Source organism: Lepidochelys olivacea (assembly GCF_965140295.1).
Source record: "Lepidochelys olivacea isolate rLepOli2 genome assembly, chromosome: 1".
Classification (NCBI taxonomy): domain Eukaryota; kingdom Metazoa; phylum Chordata; order Testudines; family Cheloniidae; genus Lepidochelys; species Lepidochelys olivacea.
Genome location: NC_140411.1, coordinates 283956902 through 283978336, shown reverse-complemented (window position 1 = coordinate 283978336; position 21435 = coordinate 283956902). Strand labels below are relative to the sequence as shown.

The 21435-nt window shown below is 42.3% G+C and overlaps 1 protein-coding gene across 7 annotated transcripts in view; it reads right to left on the bottom strand.

The window, feature by feature from the left end:
* Nucleotides 1-21435, bottom strand: part of OSBPL8 (oxysterol binding protein like 8) — a 189880-nt gene that overhangs the window by 12537 nt on the left and 155908 nt on the right. For all 7 annotated transcript variants that reach the window (XM_084646369.1, XM_084646370.1, XM_084646374.1 and 4 more), the window contains 8 exons: nucleotides 14601-14838; nucleotides 12900-13084; nucleotides 11204-11285; nucleotides 10423-10521; nucleotides 7632-7728; nucleotides 6957-7055; nucleotides 5222-5319; nucleotides 4433-4522 (listed from right to left, as the gene is read on the bottom strand). In XM_084646369.1, coding sequence (XP_084502495.1) covers nucleotides 4433-4522; nucleotides 5222-5319; nucleotides 6957-7055; nucleotides 7632-7728; nucleotides 10423-10521; nucleotides 11204-11285; nucleotides 12900-13084; nucleotides 14601-14838 — 988 coding nt within the window. The remainder of the gene's footprint in view (nucleotides 1-4432; nucleotides 4523-5221; nucleotides 5320-6956; nucleotides 7056-7631; nucleotides 7729-10422; nucleotides 10522-11203; nucleotides 11286-12899; nucleotides 13085-14600; nucleotides 14839-21435) is intronic.

The following is a 21435-nucleotide window of genomic DNA, read 5'->3' as shown; positions in this document are numbered from 1 at the left end:
AGTGTTTTTATACCATTGTGGCAGGTTGGATTATATTTGTGCGTTAAATTCTGTATTTTAGAGAAGCTAGAACATTTATTATAAAGAAGAAGTAGTAGTCTGAGCACATGCTACTTTTGTACAGAGTTTTGGTTAATAATTAAAAAAAATTTTGATGAGTAACATTGAAGAGCATCTTGCAGTACACAAAAATCCCAAGTATGCAATCTCCTCCTTTCCAGCTGCCTGGGCCAAGCAATCTTTTGTGATGAGTTGTTTGAAAAAACTGTGTGGTATTAAAAAAAGAGCTCTTCAAATATTAGAGATTTTTTTAAAAAAACTCTTAAAAAGTTATACTCTAAGCATTAAATGAAGATTGTGCCTTGTACCCTTCAAGATCTACGTAAGAGATTTGAAAAAGTTTCATATTAGGTTTTAGCACTACCATAGATTATTGCACTAGAACTTAGTATTTTAAACATCTAGTTTATTTTGCAATATTTATGCTGTCTTTAATTTTTGTATTTTGACTGGGGAGACTAAAAATCTTGTCACTTGTCACTATCTGGTACTAATATGTTGGCATAATGTTATTGTGTTCTCAACACAGTAGAGGAATATTTTAAATCCCCACTTACCTCTCAAAAAACTGTTCTCAGTTCAGTTTTAAAACAATGAAAACATTTTTCATATTAATATTTTGGACGCCTATAATCCTGTAATACACACACCTGAAAACCCATTAAGCCTAAAATGTAGGTTTAAGCTACCTAATAGGGCCGTGCGACAGATCCTGTACTCATTTAAGATTAAGCCTTATACTCTACAATAGGTAGTTAAGCAGTTTTGGTTGAATATCTAAATGAAAAGAAAAATTATGTTAAGCTGAAAAAAATTAGATACCCTGTTGGTTTAGACAAAGTTTGGAATTTTAAATGGTGAACTGCAAATATTATTTCTTAAATAAAAGACACTGGTATGTGCTAATGTCCAAAAGGACAAGACTAGAAGAGCATTTGTCCTATTTTTAATTTAGAAGCTCCTAGGATTTCCTTCCCACCTCTCATCTGAGCTTTCCCAAAGCCATATTCTTTTGATGTTGCAGAAGAAATCCATCTACGAAGTTACAGCCATTACATTACATTAATGTACAAGTGGCCCACAGGACTTTGGGTAAGTGGTTTTTTAAAATTATATACAGTGGCTTTGCAAATAACTTTTAAAAATAATTATTCCAATCCCTTTAGAAATAAAATACTAGAATCACTGTACAAAAGCAGGCAACTAGATTAATTTTATAATATATACATATATTATATATGTGTGTGTATATTTTGTACATATAGGGCCGTCAATTAATCGCAGTTAACACAAGCTATAAAGCAAAACAAATGAACTCGATTAAAAATAGTCGTGATTAATTGCACTGTTAAACAATAATAGAATACCAATTTAAATTTATTATAAATATTTTTGGATGTTTTTCTACATTTTCAAATATACTGATTTCAATTACAACACAGAATCATAAGACTAGAAGGGTCCTCAAGAGGTCACCTAATTTAGTCCCCTGCACTCATGGCAGGACTAACTATTATCTAGACCATTCCTGATCGGTGTTTGTCTAACCTACTCTTAAAACTCTCTAATGATGGAGATTCCACAACCTTCCTAGAAAATTTATTCCAGTGCTTAACCACGCTGACAGTTAGGAAATTTTTCCTAATGTCCAACTTAAACCTCCCTTGCTACAAGTTACGCCCATTGCTTCTGGTCCTATCCTCGGAGGTTAAGAAGAACAATTCTTCTCCATCCTCCTTGTAACAAACTTTTATGTGCTTAAAAACTGTTATGTCCCCTCTCCATCTTCTCTTTTCCAGACTAAACAAACCCAATTCTTTCAATCTTCCCTCATAGGTCAAGTTTTCTAGACCTTTAATCATTTTTGTTGCTCTTCTCTGGACTTTCTCCAATTTGTTCACATCTTTCCTGAATGTGGCGCCTAGAACTGGACACAATACCCCAGTTGAGGCCTAATCAGCTAGGAGTACAGCGGAAGAATTACTTCTCATGTCTTGCTTACAACACTCCTGCTAATACATCGCAGAATGATGTTCGCTTTTTTGCAACAGTGTTACACTGTTGACTCATATTTAATCTTGTGGTCCACTATGACCCCCAGATTCCGTTCCGCAGTACACCTTCCTAGGCAGTCATTTCCCATTTTTTGTGTGTGCAACTGATTGCTCCGTCCTAAATGGAGTACTTTGCATTTGTGATTATTGAATTTCATCCTATTTACTTCAGACCATTTCTCTAGTTTGTCCAGATCATTTTGAATTTTAAACTTTATAAGTGTACTCTCTATGCCATTATCTAAATCACTAATGAAGATATTGAACAGAACTGGACCCAGAACTGATCCCTGAGGGACCCCATTCGTTATGCCCTTCCCAGCTTGACTGTGAACCACTGATAACTACTCTCTGGGAACGGTTTTCCAACCAGTTTTGCACCCACTTTATGGTAGCTCCATTTGGTTGCATTTCCCTAGTTTATGAATACAATGTACAGTGCTTAATTTATATTATTATTTTTTGTTACAAATATTTGCACTGTGAAAAAGAAACAAAATAAATAGTATTTTTCAATTAATCTCATACAAATACTCTAGTGCAATCTCTTTATTATGAAAGTGTAAATTACAAATATAGAATTATTTTTTTATGGCTGTCAAACCCAGTTAACACAAGCGAGTAACACAAAACAAATCAATGCATTTTTTTCCCCACAAGAATTAATCGCACACCTTTGTTCTGACCCTCTTCACATACTGTACTTCATCATTTAGTGGACACTGGCACAGTTCTACTGTGTTCTCATGATCTGGAGTGATTAAATATCAGCAAAAATTAACGGCGCAAAGCAGCAGAAGGTCAGGTCTTTTGAATAGGAAGTTTATTTGTAAAAAACTTCTGGATGGTTCTCTGGATAAAAAGACAGTTATCTGTAGCTGGTTCCAATACCAAGTCTGCAGTACCGCCTATGTGCTTTCGCCTCCAGTTCTTGTGCTACAAATAACCCACCAATAACAAATGAATCCTGCCAGTCACGACAGAGTATGCTTACAGGGTTTCACGATCACTATAAGACCACGGATCAAGCAAAGTACTTGTATAAGGTGAACCGAAAAATATTATTTCTTTTGTTTATCTTTTTTTACAATGCAAATATTTGTAATAAAAAATAGTACCGTATATACTTGATCAAAAGCCAATTTGTTTATAAGCTGACCCCCCCAAGATGGATAAGTAAGGATGGTAAAAACTGTATAACCCTTTCATAAGCCGACCCTATATTTCAGGGGTTGGCAAACTTCAGCTCCCGGCCCGTCAGGGAGTGTTCGCAGGCACAGAGCTCCTCAGTTCCCAGTGGCCGCAGTTTGCCATTCCGAGCCAATGGGAGCTGTGGGAAGTGGCTCCAGGTAAACAAAACGACAACGTATTAGATATTCAATTCAATGATTTCATAGAGTTTAAAATCATCAAATTTTGGTGTAGACCCGTTTATAAGCCGACCCCCGCTCTTTGATGCGTCACTTTTTTACGAAAAATATTCGGCTTATGAACGAGTATATACGGTAATATAAAGTGAGCACTGTACACTTTGTATTATGTGTTGTAACTGAAATCAATATATTTGAAAATGTAGAAAAACATCCAAAATATTTATAATAAATTAAAATTGGTATTCTATTATTAACAGTGCGATTAAAACTGCAATTAATCACAACTCTTTTTAATCTTGCCATTAATTGAGAGTTTTTTTTAGTCATTTGACAGCCCATATATATTTTTTGAAAGCTGACCACTTACCAGAGTCCCTACTAGCTATCTGTGATAGGATGACCCTGTCTGGAGCGCCCTCCTGCAGCAGGCCACAGCACAACAGTTGTGTCTGCCTCAGTTTCTCCTTTCAGAGTCCCCATGCCACTCCATGCCAGGCTCTTACCTCAATTCCCTTTCTGCTCCCACCCCCATTTTAGTTCACTTAGTTTGTATTACATTATATATGGATATATATTATGTCTTTGTGTACGTGCCATATATGCCACTGATTTTTTTTCCCATGAACACTGTATGTCACTCACAAATGCACTGCCACCCTTTTCGTCCAACTCTGCACCTTTCAGGAGTACACAAAGTAACGAAAACAAGAGGGTCATTTAAAATCAGCATTATCTAGAATCCAGAGTCATTCCTGAGAGCTGAATATATATAGTAAGATATCTATTATCATGAGCTGCATCTTTTCAAGTGCCAGTGTTTACAGCCAGAATGAAGTAGCTTTATATGTAGGTGAATTTAAAACAAATTTGAAGGGAGAGTGCTATTTACTTGACATTACTAGCAAAACAGGAATAGTTTATTTTATAGACACATTCACTACTTACCCAATGGCCCTCCAAAGTAGCCAGAACTTCTTTGCCCAGTTTAATTTTCCCTGATATTTGATTAACACTGTCATTGTTGCCCAAAAATGGCTACAAAACAAAAAAGAAAAATACTCTAACATTATCTCTCACTAAAAAAATTAGCAAAGTCAAACATTAGGACAAAAACATATAGTTACGAAATCTCTGGCGTGACAGCCAAAATTACTTTAAAATAACCCATAGCATGGCTATTTAATCCATGGGTTAAAGCTGAGCCCATGACATCTTGTTCAGTCATCCCATCATTTCTCAAAAGCTATGCTGAAACAGTTTTATTAACATAAGGACTATTGGTCAAAATGTGACATGGTCGCTGACTGATCTAAAGAGGGTCGGACAATACTTGAATTTTACCTGGACAGAGAGAAAGGGTTTTGAGATATTTAAACCAAAGTGTCATCCGTTGGATGAGTCTAACAACACTGTATCAGTGTGATGGTGCACTGCTAAGGTCAGGGCCCAAGTCCCAGCAAAGGGCCCAATTCCTGACCTTTGGACCCAGAAGAGTATTCTACCTAATGATCAATGTAGATATTAATGATACTGTTCCTTTTAGTACCACAGTCACTTTGTTGTGATTAGTTTGATTAACATAGCTTGATATACAGCAATTAGCATAAAGAAACTATACATTTTCCAAGAAAAGAGTTAAATCAATACCAACTCTGAAAATCTGAATAGTGACCTGGTAAGAGCTACATCCATTTTTCTTAATTCCCCTCGTGCCCACATACAGAGCCCTCTTACCTTTAGTTTGAATTCAATTGTTGCACTGTATCCAGTTTTCTCACATGCAATGTTGACAGTTCCCCCAAGCTCTAAAGTCATTGTGCCATAAAGAATTCCTGCAGGAAAACATAATTTGTGTTACATAACATGCAAACAGAGTTCCCCTATAATGCCCAGTTGCTTTTTATTGATAACTGAGCAAGATACACATGAGCACTAAATTCTTGTAAAAAAAACCTTAGAATGAATGTTTATTGGTGCCAGGTGGAAAAAGGGATAGCCAAGAGAGCCAGTTTATCTTCTCTTCAGGGGATGTCTCCTAATCATGACTATGTGCAGCCCTTTACTCTGTGGATGCTGATACATTACATAATATATTTTATATCTGTTTGTCACAGAACTACACAAAAGTTCTTCCCTTTCTGGCATGAAATAAATTTTAAAAAATCTGGAAAGAAGTGAGACGAGCATAGCTAAGATTTCCAAAATCCAGTTAACTGGAGTTAATTCTGTTTACACTATTCGGCTACAATGCAACGTCTTACATGGAAGTGGCAGCATTTGGGGCAGACACTTGTCCAGTCTCTGCCAGAGAATATATGTATTGGAATAAACAGCAAATTGGGTTAAAATTAGTCCCATTTGAATGTAAGTGTTTTGCACTGTTTCTCATCACCACAACACCCAGCACCTGTCCAAATAGCTTCATAAAAAGCACTCACTTCTCAGAGAGTGAAACGATTACAGGCAAATGGACAATAAATAGCGCACTGTACTCATATCATATATACACCCTTGGCTATTAGACTTTTTGACATTCACTAATGGAACACCGACATTTTTAAATTAATTGACAATGTTAGCCATGACAAATGGTTCATCCTCAACTATTTTGGGGAGTCTCAAAGGGATCTTTTACTTCCAGCTAGGCAGCTAAACCACCAGTTCAATATTTAAGCTGAAGAACAGCATCCGCTCCCTCCCCTTGCCCCAGTGCTGCACTGCAGTGTATCTTGTGATCACAAGCTCAAGGGCTGGTTTAACAGTGAAAGAATGAAGTGAAATCTGGCTGAATTAAGATGGTGTGTGAGCACATTTTTGTACATATGGTTGGGTAAGAAGTATAATTTCTTATGTTCCCTGATAAGACCAAGTTAAGAAATAAAATCTAGAAGAGGGTAAAAAGCAGAATAGTAATTAGGTACCCCTTTTTAAAAACTGGTTTAAAATATTAAGATCTCCAGCAGGAAGCAATGGTGCATTTTGATTGGTTTGTTCCTTAAAAAAGAAAATTAAAAAAAAAAATAGGCCCAAGCCCTTGACTTCATTAATTACTTTTACTGCAATTGCAGGTGGCTTTATATATTTTTGTCATTAAAGTCACATGATTTTCTTCAAAATTTACCACAACAAAAATACAGCACGAACTAGGAGCCCCTCCACACAGATGTACTTGCTCTATTAACAGATGTGGAAGCATAGAATTAGAGAACCGTCATTGTTATGCATGAGAGACAAGGTGAATGAGTTAGTATCTTTTATTGGACCAACTTCTTCTGCTGCTGAGAGAGACAAGCTTTCAAGCCACAGAGAGCTCTTTGTCAGGTCTGGAAGAACCTGCATATAATAATGTTTTGTGTGTTCAGACAACTTCACTTTAGAGTAGGTTCTCTCTAACTCAAGCCTATCCACAGCTTATGATAACATCTAATTTTGTAACATTTCCACCTTCGGAATAAGGGGAAAAATCTACCTTTACAATGTGCATATGGCATGGTCATTACATAATCTTCTCCTCTATTTAGGAACATTAGTCGACCGTCTCCATCCAATATGGCAGATAATGAATTCCCTGAAAGACAAGGAAACCAAATTACACTATGTATTTTTCAAAACCAATGGACAATAGGCAGCATTTCCCAGTAAGTGAGCAATAGATTGAAGAGACTGGGTTATCCTCTGTTGCATTCTGTCCTTATACTGAAGCCCGTATGCTGTAGAGCATCCCCTTTACAAAATATAGCATCTATACCAAAGCCATTAATAGAGCACTTTTATTTGGAAGAAGGAGATGCCAATAAGTGACTTGATTCTTAATGGTTTGTAAATAAAGTTTTTAAAGCACAGTTTCTTTGTTTAAATAATCCTTAGAATTTTAGGCACTCCTTGCATTTATTTAATAAAAACATCTAATTGCATTTCCAACTTTTTATGGATTCCTTGTGTAATAATACAGTAGAACCCAGTTTAACCGAGCCTCCATTATCTGTCACTCCATATTTACCGAACCACTAGCCACCCAGGGCTTGCAGTGGGAGTCCCAGCCACCCATTCTCTGGTTTATCTGGATTTTTGGTTATCCGATCTGGTCCCTATTAGATTGGATAATCAGGTCTCCACTGTATATAAAAAAGCATAAAGAACTTACCATAGAACTTGGATTTGGCCAGGATACTACCACTAAGGCAAAATCCATCCTTTCGGTTGCTAACATAGAAGGCAGATACTGGGGGGTGATGAGACACCTGTTGAATGCAACAAAGTTGAACACAAGCAGTTGAAGTGTTGCAATAATTCTTGTTCTAATAAGGACTGATCTACACTACCGCACGGGGTCAATCTAAGTTATGTAACTTCAGCTGCATAAATAGCGTAGCTGAAGTTGATGTACTCAGATCTACTTACCGCGGTGTCTTCACTGCAGTAAGTCGACAGCTGACGCTCTCCTGTTGACTCCGTTTGCACTCCTCGTTGTGGTGGAGTACCGGAGTCGACGGGAGAGCGCTCAACGGTTGATTTATCATGTCTAGACTAGACGTGATAAATCGAACCCCGTTAGATCAATCGCTACCCGCCGATCTGGCGGGTAGTGTAGACAAGCCCTAGGTAAGCTACAGAAAGCACGTATCAAAAGTGCACATGATTTAAAATCCAAAGAAAGCCATCTATAGGAAATTTTTATAGACAGAAGTCAAGACATATTTAAAGATATACTCTGATCAAACAAAGTCAACATCCTTACTGAATTCAAGGTGTAACTAGAAAACTTCAAATGATAGACTATTACAAAAATAAGTGTCTCAAATATTATCTTTAAGAAATCTCTTGTATAACCACCTATGTCTAGTAAAAATCCAGAGTACCATTAAAGATCAAGGTTGTCTGCAGAACTTCTTGTATACTTTTCATGTACTTAGCACTGTTTGTCCCTTGCAAGCACCACTACCCTTTAATAATTAATCTCAAACCCTAGAACACATGAATTGTCTCACTAGCTGGAAGCATGCATTTGCGTGGTCGGAGTGTCCTAATTCCCAGGTTTTCCACCTCAGCTTGGACCAGAAGTACCATATGCTTGGATTTTCCTGGCCTACTGGCTGCAGTTGTTTTACTGCCTCCTCTGCCAAGTTCCAGAGCTAGTTGCCATGTTATTTTTATTTTTCAGAAAGAGAAGCTAGTAGACTAGAGGTTACTTAATAGTAGTGTCTCGCTACAGCCCCACTGTAAGAGATGGGTGCCTACCCACATGGCCAAGGAACTATTTTTGAGTAGCAGGTAGGAATATGTGCACAATTCCTCAATCCCAACACTACATAGGTCAAGGGTACAAATATACCAGTTCTTCTACCCATCCCTTAGTTCCCCTCTGTGCCTTTAGAAACACTATTTGTGGCTTGGCTCTGAGACAGAGGATCAACATGACAGTATTACATTCACAGACAAAACTTATTGCTGGTGAATAATCCTTTTTCTCCTCCATGATACTGCCGCAGAGCCCTTATAGGAGACTAACACTGACTTCCCTGAGAAGATGGCCTAAGAAACACTATTATTTGAATGAGTGAAACTTTGTCCCTCCACTCCCAAAATCAGCATCTGCTCTTGATGTAGTGTTCAGACACTTAGTAATTCATGTAGCAGCCATTCCCCTAAGCAAATAGACATTCAAACAAAGACATCAAATCATTTCTTAAATACTGGTTCAGATTCAGCAAGATACTGAGCCAGTATTAAGGAGCCCTGGGACTACTCAGAAATGTTAAGTACCTTGCCAAATTGGGGTAACTATGACTACACAGAATATTGTTACAGTAACTCCTCGCTTAACGTTGTAGTTATGTTCCTGAAAAATGCGACTTTACGTGAAACGACGTTAAGTGAATCCAATTTCCCCATAAGAATTAATGTAAATAGGGGGGGTTAGGTTCGAGGGAAATTTTTTTCACCAGACAAAAGACAATATTTTTTTAAATTTTATATATATATATATATATATACACACACACACACACACACACAGAGTATAAGTTTTAAACAAACAATTTAATACTGGTACACAGCGAGGATGATTGTGAAGCTTGGTTGAGGTGGTGAAGTCAGAGGTGGGCTATTTCCTAGGGAATATCTTACTGCTAAATGATAAACTAGCAATTGCCTGAGCCCGCAAGGGTTAACTCGTTGTTAATGTAGCCTCAGATTCCACAAGGCAGCAGGAATGGAGGGAGGGTAGACAACATGGGAGACACAGAGACACACACCATATGTGTGAGAGAGAAATGTGCATTGCTCCTTTAAGTACACTGACCCCCCTCTAAGTACATTGCCTTTTTAAGTAGATCAGCAAGCTGAGATGGCAGCTGCTGCCAGGAAGCTCCCTCCATCCTGAGCCCTGTTGTATGTCCCCCCGCTCTATGGAAGATGGGGTAAGCAGAATACAGGAGCAGGGGACACCCTGACATTAGCGGCCCGCACCCCTCCCCGGCACAGCAAGCAGAAGGCTCCAGGGAGCAGCTCCAAGGCAGAGGGCAGGAGCAACACATGGCAGTGGGACAGCAGGAGGGACAGCTGAACTGCTGGCAATTGATAGCCTGCTGGGCAGCTGCTGCACACAGAACTTAGGGGAGCGGGGAGCTGATAGGGGGGCTGCCTGTCCACCCTGGTTCCAAGCCCCCACCAGCTAGCTCCAATGGGCTGCTCTTCCTGCAAGCAGTGGACAAAGCAGGCAGCTGCCAAACGAAGTTATAAGGGAGCACTGCACAACTTTAAATGAGCATGTTCCCTAATTGGTCATCAACGTAACAATGAAACAACATTAACCAGGATGACTTTAAGTGAGGAGTTACTGTATTTTATCTGTTCAACAAAGCAGAGCAAAAATTAACTAACTGCTGGCATATATTAAAAAGTCAGATTAATAGCAAAACCTATTTTGCCAATACCTGTTCAGCAATATAGAAAGTCTTGCTGTTTGTCCTGGGATGAATCCACATGCAGCGGAAAGTCTCACCAAGTATAGGATTGTATGGTTTCTTTAGTCCCTGAACAGAAACATTGGAGATTTCAATCAGACAATAAAATCACAGAAAATGCAAAACAGTTTACAGAAAATGGAATTAGCACTATCAAATGTAAAGGAAAAAAGAGCAGAGGACACTAGAATATACTGTATGAGAGAGAGTCCAACTTTGAAGATAACCCCATGAATTCTGGGGGACAAAGAGTAGAAACAGGTACTCATTAGTACTTCAGCGATCCTTTCTTATTCTGTGTACATTTTATGATGGGGGATAGAGCAGTTGGGCTGTTGTGGGAGAACTGGTTTAATCACTCATGTCCTTCTGTCTGAAATTAAGCAGAGGCAAGCTGTGTGTCATTCAATACCCCTCCCATCAGCACTGCTAGAAAGAAGAAGTGCTAAGAGGCAAGTAGGGGGCCAAGTATAAAATACTAAAAATGTTGCTATTTAATCCTGGTTGTAATTTCCTACTGAGATTGATGTTCCTTACTGAAAGCATGACTATCAAGAATATAGGAACTGCCCAATTTAGCTGAAAATGCATATTGCAACATTCATTGCCAAAAATGTGCATTAATGCAGTCCATTTCAACCATGGCTTGAGTCCAAATATAAGAGGCAGCTTCATATTTGTATATATTGCTTTTAAAATAATTAAACATTAAGATCATCCTTTAATAGCAGAGGAACATGCAAAAGGTTACCTTTGGCTTTTTGTAAAATCCTGACAAATACCATTTCACTACTTTCTTCATACGATTGTAAGCATTCTCTTCAAGAGCAGCCCTATGAAACATGACAGAGTTACTGGATTAAAGATAAAACTGAAATAGACACATGATCAATCTTCTACCATTATTATCTACTACCAGCATATTATCATTTACATTGATATACATTATAATGTATTATCTATTGACCAGAAAATAGATCTTGTAACAAGTTTTTGAATGAGTACACATGGGGAATTTAAAATCACACCTATATTTTAAGTACATATGTTTCAAATAATTTTATCAGATTCACTGGTAACTGAATGGACATAGTTAGAAAGTACTCAGAATAAAGATCAATAATGTCTTTTGGCATACAGTTGACCAAGAAGCTGCCAAATTTAAAAAAAAAAAAGTCATGCTTCTTAAAGATTTGACAGTATTACCAAGAGACTGCTTCCCAAATATCTCACTGGAAACTTTTCCTACTGTAGATGGGGAGATATTGCTGCTAGTCAGACTAGTGAGGTCCAAGGAGAAAGTTAGCAACACTGAGTCCCAATAAGCTTCTTGAATACAAGAAAATGCTCATTTTATGATCAAAAAGCTTGGTTTGATTCTTGAAATTCAACTAAATATTTTGTTTTCCTTTATGGACTTTTGTTCCTTTCTAATATAGCTTAATACTGTAGACAGACATTGATCCAGACATTGATCCAGGTGATGTAATCCCCATTTTAGGATTGTAGGGTGAAGTAGAGCCCTTTTTGTGTTTACTATTAAATATTTGTCAAAACAATAAAGTAACAAGAAAATCTAGTCTTGAGAACAGACTGGAGAACTGTTGGCTCTTGAGAGAATTGTGTGTTTCCCCCACTTAAAAGCCAAAAGTCACGGGGGAAACTATTCCTTTTGCAAAGCCAATTATGTCCAATTCTGGGCAGAATGGCCATTGCAAAGATATAGTACTTAGGCCCTTGCACCCAAAATCTTATCTGTACAGTTCTCCAATATGGGAAGACTGCTTTAGAAATTCACAGGACTCCAAGTTGAAGTGAAGCATTCCATTTTACATCCTTCTTATTCCTTTTGGTTCTCAGATAAATCAAGTGAATTCATCTAGGCCAGTGGTTCTCAACCTGCGGCCCACAGGCTGCTTGCAGCCCAATCAGCACAGACCTGTGGCCCATGTGACATCCTCAGGGCTAGACAGGTAGTATTGGATACGACCCACAATGGTAAATAGGTTGAGAACCACTGATCTAGGCCCTCATATAGCTAACAAAACACTTTAATTGGACTCCTTAAATGGTATTGTTTTGTAGATAGTTAGGAAATTTAATTCCCTTTGCCTTCACTAACTGGCTCTTAACTTCTTAAAGCATAGGAAAACAGAAGTTTCCAAAGGTTCCTATCCTATGTTTCTAGTAGCACTGACAAGCACATTTCTCTGTCAGAGTTATCATAAATTTCTGACCAGGAAAATTTGCCTTTGAGATATATTTTATGAGTTTTAGGAAGTAAAAAGCCAAGGAAATCCCACAATACGGTGTTTAATACATTGTTAGATGAGCATTCAGACATTCAGCGTTCTCTGCTTCAGTTTAACCGGGATGGATAGAAAACCTTGCAAAGTCATTTCACTATTTAATAACATTTATTTTTAAAGTGAAAAGAATTAACTCACTCAGACAAGAAGTCTGCATGATAGTAGTAATCAGAGAGTTTGTCCAAGAAAGAACGAGGTTCCAAGATAAACGTAGGCAGTACAACCTTGGAGAGGTCCATTCCTGGACGGACTTGTTTCAACAGCATCCAGATCAGGCTTTTGTTCTCCTCCGACACTGTTTCGGTTTGACAAGCCTCCCCTGCCTTCCACCAGGAAAAAATGTTGATGAAAAAGTAGAAACACAGTAACAGTTCAACATAGCCTATGAAAAAAACTACACACATTTAGGACAAACAATAAGTTAGGTTTAAGATACATGGTAGCTAACCAACTACCTGCAGGAGTATGGGAACTACCCCCGTTAGAGGCATTCTGAGAAGTTTAATATATGCTACCTGATTAACACAGCAAATCAAATATGCTATCTAGAAATTTTTTTAGGAATTGGGTTTGCAACAATAATTATATTACTTTTTATATCAAGAGAGCCCTCTAGATGGGACCATGGTCAGAAGCCTGTTCCTTTCCCAGCCATCAACTATATGTTTCCCTTTTCTCTCACATGCGGTGAATGTGCCAGCCAGGGGCCATTGGTTACGTTAATCAATTTCTCATTTTGAATCTTGCAGAAGAATCTGCCCATTTCACCCTCACCTCTACCCTTTGATATGTCCTGCACTCTTCCATATGCCTCCCTTCCTCTAGCAGCAGCAAGAGGATGCTTTCTCTCCCATCTACACATCTTCAGAAGACACTCTGCTAGACTAGGAGAAGAAAAGGGAGATATTTCCCTTTTCAAGAAAGGAAAACAGGATTTTAGAAGAAGCTACCTTATTTCCAATTTAAAAAAAAAACAAAACAAAAAAAACTTGTTGCGGGTTTTGTCTAAAAAAAGTTCAAACATCTTTGGAGCAGAAATCGGTAACTGCAGCATTAAGGTAGGCTACAAATTATCATCTGAAATCTTGTTCATTCCCTGCTGCTTCTTAAAAAAAAAAAAAAAAAGTCTCTAGCAGTGAACAGCCACAAGAGAGAGGCTCAAACAAGTCAGATTCAGCGTTACCATTTCAAATAGCACTGGTGATTTTTTTATGGTGACTGCTACTTTTTAATCACACAGATGTTCAGGACATCACAGACAGGTGGAGCTTTGCCATGAAGAAGGTACGTCAGAGTCATTGTGAAGATCAACTTAACAAATTTGTTAAAAGACAGAAGGCAACGAAAGCAATCTCTGAGCCCTGAAAATCTTGTGACTACTGGCCTCTCTGATTAAGGGGCAAACTAGAATGTGAAGAAGCCTCTTAACTTCATTTAATAACGAAGTTTCTTGCCCTTTTCCTTGAGAAGAGAGCCTTGAAACCAAGCTAATGTAATCCAATCACTAATAATGAAAGGACAAGCAGCTGGACTCCACTTCTGCTGCAGGAGGCACTTTCTATGTAAAATCAGTCCCTTAAGTTTGGGGAGTATTCCAAAGAATCATCTCAGTAGCTTTTGCCCAAAGTCCCTTGCTCAGCCACAAGACTAGTGGTGAACAGGAATCTCTTAAATATAGGGGCATGAGGGGGAGTAGTCACACTTTCACAAGTCTCCTTAAATTACTAAATCCTACACTGCAAGGCAACTTTCCAATGATATTCAATTTGACTTCTAAAACTCTTAAGTCAATTTGCTATCTGGAAATAAGATGACTACTACTAAGAGTACATTATTTACCTCTCCAAGTTCTTCATGAATCTGTTCCATATAGGTAGTTTCCCTGATAAGATCAACAGGTTCTGGATCAACATAAGAGTCATCCTGTCGCTCTGATGTGTCAGTGTCACTTTCTTCACTTTTCCCTAGGCCATCATTATCAGACTCGTCATGATCATGATCATTTTCCTTATCAGATTTGTCTGAGTACACGTCTTGATCTTTAAAGTGATGCCTTTCAATTTCACTATAATTTAATCTACAACAAATAAACAAAAAATGAATCTAAAATGTGATTGTCCTGCTCCTTCAAATTGTGCACCACTATGAATAACATCCTCAAACCAAGAACTTACCTAATGCAGGACATTCCGTGTCAATACCAATACCTGATAACCACGTCAAATTAATACAACTGCAATAAGAAAGGATCACAAGGAAGAGCTTTCCTTGAAACTTTTATACCAATCTGTTTAGTTTGCTTTCGTTTTGAACTATGAAGTTCATTACCAACCCTACAACAATTTCATCCTCATACAGGTTTTACATTACAACCCTCACTATTTTGTGTATAAAGAATATGTATGATTGATTGCCTAATGGTACTTTTACTTTTAGTGGGTTTTAAAAACTGTTTGTATTTGTAGGATACATACATAGGCACATATAAAGGTAGATCTATAGTCCAGTTAGCTTACATAGCTGAGAACTGCATTTCAGAAGTGTCAAGTGGTGCAGTAGCTACTGCATAACTTAAAAGAAAGGCCAAAGGAAGATTTTTGCAGAATTCTATGAAATGCCATCTCAGTAATGTTTCTCTGTGTAATAGCTGGCTGTCAAGTTGGAGGCAGATCATACATATTGGTTGAAAGGAGTCAGTAGAGTACATGTTCCAAGAGTTCTCACGGGCTTATTTGATAATCTGTACACACACAATGGATTGGGCCATGAACCAAGGATTGACGCAACAGGCTTCCTCCTCCTCCCAGTTTCACCCTAATCTCAAGGGATCCCCTCAGAGGCAACAGTGCTGTATTTCTCCAGATGCAGGCCTTCACCCACTCCCCTGCATTAATGATATAACGTTCAGCATCCTGCACTGGGGAGATGAGCAACAACATGATCCTCCCATAAAAGGAAGGTAAGGGAGCAGAATCCTCATGCACACTTCCTGGAGTAGATGGCAGAATTCTAACATCCTGCTCCAGGGTGCACATATGGTGGCATCTTTCTCAGGTTAGAGTTCTGATTCATGTGGCGGGAAAGGCAAAATTTGGGGATAAATTACTTTACTACCTTGGGCAGGAATGCTGAATGCGGCCACAGCTGGTCTTATCCTTGTAGAATACTGTATAGGGCAGTTCTGAAGTAAGCATCCTGATCTCAGACACCCTGCAGGCAGACGTTACTGCGACCAAGAATGAAACTTTCCAGAAGAGAAGAAGAGGAGAGCAGGAACCCAGAGGCTTGAAGGGAGGCCCAATGAGTCTTGACAGCATGAGATTCAGGTCCTAGGGAAGGACAGGATCCTGGACATGCGGGTAGAGACATTCCAGACATTTCAAGAACCGGGCTGTCATGTCGTGACCTAAGGCCGACGACCAGCCTTGGAGCGGTGGGTGGAAAGCTGAAATAGCAACCAGGTGGACCCTGATCGATGACAGGGACAATCCCTGGAGTTTGAGGTGCAAAAGATAATCCAGGATCACCTGCAGCGAGGCCTGCTCAGTCCAGATACGTTATTTGGAGGCCCAGCATGTGAACCTTTTCCATTTGGCCAGGTAAGTCACTCTGGTGGAGGGCTTTCAGCTACTGAACAGGACCTGTTGAACCCAGGCCGAGCATTCCCGTTCTTCTGCATTCAGCCATGCAGGAGCCAAGCTGTCAAGTGCAATGCTGCCAGTTTCGGGTGCAGAAGACTACCGTGGTTCTGGGACAGCAGGTCGGGGCAGCTACCGAAAGATCCAGCAGCATGCTGAACCAGTGCTGTTGAGGCCACATGGGGTCTATCAGGATAATCTTCACCCTGTCCTGTTTGATCTCCACAAGGACTCTGTGGATCAATGGCACTGGCGGGAAGGTGTACATCAGGGCCCCTGACCAGGGGAGCAAAAAAGTGTCTGACAGGGAGCCCCTGTCCATCCTCTAGATTGAGCAGAACATGTGGCATTGCCTGTTCTGATGGGATGTGAACAAGACCACCTGGGGAGTCCCCCAGCTCTGGAAGACCATACTGACCACCTCTGGATGGAGCAACCACTCTTGGTGAGACAAGAAGGTCCTGATGAGGTGATCTGCTAACACGTTCCCGGTCCTGGGTAGACGTGTGGCTAATCAGAAGAATGGCTTGCTGCACGCAGAAGTCCCAAAAGTGGAGAGCTTCTTGGCAAAAGGCTGATGATCAGGCTCTGTCCTGCCTGTTGATGTAACACATCGCAGCCGCATTGTCCGTTAGGACCTGCACCACCTTGCCCCTCAGCTTAGGCAAGAAAGCCTGGCAGGCCAGGTGAACTGCTTTCAGCTCCCTGACATTGACATGGAGGGCCAGATCATCCCACAGCCAGTGGCTTTGCGTGCTGAGCTCACCCAGGTGGGCTCTCCAGCTCAGGTCCGAAGCATCAGAGACCAGGGGCAGCAATCAGGCTGGGGCCCTGAAGGGCACTCCCTCCAACACCGACCTGGGATCTGACCACTAATCTAGGGATGACCGGATGTGATTGGGCACCCTGACTACCTGGTCTAGGTCATGCCTGTTGGGGATGTAGACCTACGCCAGCCACACTTGCAGAGGCCAGAGATGGAGCCAGGCATGCCTGACCATGTATGTACATGTGGCCATTTGGCCCAACAACCGCAGGTAAGCGTGAGTAGTGGTGAGCAGGTGGTTCTTCACATGGGAGATCAGGTCTGACGTGGCCTGAAAACATGCCTCCGGAAGGAAGGTTCTGGCTCACGTGGAGTCATGAACCGCCCCAATGAATTCTATTTGTTGGACCGGCCTTAAGGTGGATTTTTTCTAATTTATTAATAGGCCCAGGTCGTGGCAAGTGGAACGCACGAAATCGAGGCTCCTCTGCACTTGTTCCCGAGACCTGCCTTGATGAGCCAATCACTGAGATACGGGAAGACCTGGACTCCTCAACGCCTCAGGTAAGTGGCCACTAATACCATATATTTTGTGAATACCCTTGGGGCCGATGAGAGGCCAGAGGGCAGCACTGTGAATTGGAAATAGTGTCCGCCCACTATGAAATGGAGGAAATGTCTGTGACCTTGGAATATGGAAATAAGCATCCTTCAAGTCAAGAGTGGCATACCAGTCTCCCAGATCCAGGGACAGAATAATGGAGTCCAGGGAGACCATGCAAAACTTCAACTTCTTGAGAGATGTGTTGAGGTGTTGCAGTCCAGAATGGGTCTGAGGCCCCCTTTTTGCTTTCGGGATTAGGAAGTCGTGGGAGTGGAACCCTTTTCCTTTCATGTCCTGAGGGAGCTCCTCCACCATCCCCAGGTGCAGGAGGTTCTCAATCTCTTCAATGAGGAGTTGCTCGTGAGCAGGGTCCCTGAAGAGGGATGGGAAAGAGGGGAGGTGAGAGGGAGGGGCGGACAAAAACATCAGGCTGTAGCCTTGTGACAGTATCTGTAACACCCAGCGATCCGAGGTGACCCGCGACCAGGCCGAACAATAGGGATAAAGACGGTCGAGTAAAGAATGGCGTGGATCCTGGGAGCTGACTGGGGCATCGCTCTCAAGTGCACGATCAAAAGGAGTGATTCTGGCCCCCGGGATGCTTTGCCAAGCTGGACTGCGCAGGTGAGTAGGAGGAGGAAGGGTGGCGGCAACTGAAACTCATCCCTTCTCCTTGCAGACCCCTGACGAGGCTGCCAAGGCCTTGGTGGCAGGGGCGGCTAGAACTGCTTCTGTGCAGACTACTGCGTACACATGCCCAGCAAGCGAAGGGTGGCCCGAGCGTTCTTTATTCCATGCAGCCTCGCATCCATCTGTTCTGAAAAGAGACCAATCCCATCCAATTGGAGGTCCTGGATCGAAGTCTGCATCTCTTGGGAGAGGCCGGAGGTCTGAAGCCAGGAGCTGCACCTCATAACCACCGTGACCACCCTAGCTGCCGAGTCCCCAAGGGTATTCACAAAATATATGGCAATAGTGGCCACTTACCTGAGGCGTTGAGGAGTCCAGGTCTTCCCGTATCTCAGTGATTGGCTCATCAAGGGCAGGTCTCGGGAACAAGTGCAGAGGAGCCATGGCATTTGGAAGGAGCACCTAACCACTACGGTGCCGTCCTCTACCAGGGTGCCGAATTCTTGGGCCAAACCCCACAGAAGGGGCTCCTTGAATTTATGGAGGGAGTCCCATAAGCTACAACTGTATCTGCTCAACAAGACCTGATGGTTCGCCACCTGGAATTGCAGGCTGGCAGTCAAATAAATTTTCCTCCCCAACAGGTCCAGTCTCTTGGCCTCTTGTCTTTTTCGTTGGCTCCAAAGACAACCAACGAGCACAGAGGTGGGTGGATATAAAGGTACTCAAACCCTTTGGCTGGGACAAAGTACTTCTTTTTGGCCCTTTTGGAGGTGGGAGGGCTGGACGACGGGGTTTGCCAGAAGGCCTTGGAAATGTTGAGGACTCAGTCATGCACTGGTAGTGCAACACGGGCAGGGGTAGAGGCTGAGAGGACGTTAAACAAGGTGTCTGCCTGCTCAGCCATCTCCTCCACCTCTAGGCCCAAGTTCTCAGTCACCTATCGAAGCAGGGCCTGGTGTTCTTTAAAGTTGTTCAGTGGGCTGGCCCTCAAGGGTCCTGCGACCACCTTGTCCTAGGATGAAGATGACGACTGTACCACCAGCGGAAATCCTGGGGCATCATCCCTAATGCGGGGAGAGAGGTTTAGGGGTGGGTGCAGTGTCCTCTACCCCAGCCTCTGAGTACGACCCATGCACCAAGCCTGGTGCCATCGGTACCGCCAACTGTTGCACTGAGGCAGCGGCAGATGAGCAGTGCAAAGGAGTCATTGTCATGACCGGCATGCCCCACGAGCTCCAATAAGGCTGATAAACTGGCCACGGTGGCGCCATCCATGTCCACACAGCCTCACATGCCCAGTTGTGCCGGTGGAGTCTGGGTGAGGGGCTGAACTGCCCTTCCGTGCCAGAGGAATCCCCTTCCGGTGACCATGGTGTGGCCGTTGATGCCTACATCTGGCCACTGACCATCACTGCTGGAGACTGGTGCCCGAAGTGAGAGGATCGGCGCTGGTATCAAGGGGACTGGTGCCGGGGGGACCATAGTCAAGACGAGAAGCGCTCCCACGGGACAGGCAACCGAGATCTGCGCTGAGAGGACGACCGGTGGGAAGGCAAACGGTGCCGGTGGTACGGAGACCAGTGTCTTCCCCTAGGTTATCTGCATCGAGACACCGGGGACCGTAATTGTGGTGCCTGAGGTGAGCCCCAGAGGAACTGGGCTGCAAGTCTGGAGATCTGCGGCGTGGAGGTGGGGCACTGCCTTATCTCAAGAGAATCGGTGGCACTCCACTGCCCCCCAAGGGGTCTTAGCAGCTGGCTTGCTCTTGAAGGGAGCCTCTGCTGTTTCTTGTGGCACGTGCAGTGCCAGCAGCACAGGCAGAGGCCTCTGTTCTCTTGGCACTGGGGGAGCTTCTGGGAAGGGATTGATGCCATCAGGAGTTTGGGTCTCTTACTGCTTCCGGGAGTCAGTGGTGGACCCTTCAAGGGGCTAAGGGCCCCAACCGGGGAGGCACATACAAGTGGCTCCAGAGTGGCCAGGTGGCCTGGGTCCTTTCCCCAATGATCTATGGCCCTTCTTGCCCAGTGCTGGGGAGCTGTGCTTCCTTGTTTTCTTTTTGGGCACCGGCAACAGGGAGTGGTGCCGGGTGGAGTCTGGTGCCAGGGGTGCACTGTGCACCGAGGCCAAGGTACTTGTCGAGTCTTGGCGGGACAGCTCGGAAACCAGATGAAGGGCAGCCTCCATAAGGAGAGCCTGCAAGTGAATATCTCGCTCCTTCGGAGTCCTGAGTCGAAAATTTTTACAAATACGACACTTGTCCTTCACATGTGATTCTCCCAAATACTTAAGGCAGCTGCTATGGGCATAATTTACAGACATAGGCCTGTTACAATCCGCGCAGGGCATGCCCCACCTGGGGCAATGTCCCCACTCGGACTCTAACTTCTAACTACACTTAACAACTACTTAACACTAACTACTAGAAACAAACTATTTACAGGTCCCTAAGCCTTGAAGTCAGAAGGGACGAAACCGCTAGCCCTTGCTATCCAAGGAAAGGAGCTCTGACTAATCACCCTGGGCGATAAGAAGTCACAGAGAAGGCATAGGGCCATCAGTGCCTAATATACCAACGCATGGGCGCGCAGCACTCAAGGGGGTGCCACAGCCGACCCTACGGATACTGGTAAGGCAAAAATCTCCAACAGCTGTGTGAGTGGGCACATGCACACCTAGAATGGAATCTAGATGAGCAAGCACTTGAAGAAGCCATGATTTCCATAAACACCATTACCACGTGCCACTTGTGGAGTTAGGAAGACAGGGGTGTATGGAGAAGTTGACAATCCAGGGTCACTTGCAGGTCTTAAGCTCCACAGAGTTCCTTGGTTCCCAGTGCCCTGCAGGGCCCTCAGCTCACTTAGTCTAGGGTCCCTATGCATGTGAAATATTTCAAAGTTTTAAAACCTTGAGGAAATGCCCAGACAAAAATCTTCATTAAGCCAGAGTAGGGTTGAAAGCACATCAGTAACTTAAGGGTTAAAAACCTTACAAGAATATTGTAGTTAAACAAAAAAAAAAAAACAAGCAAAA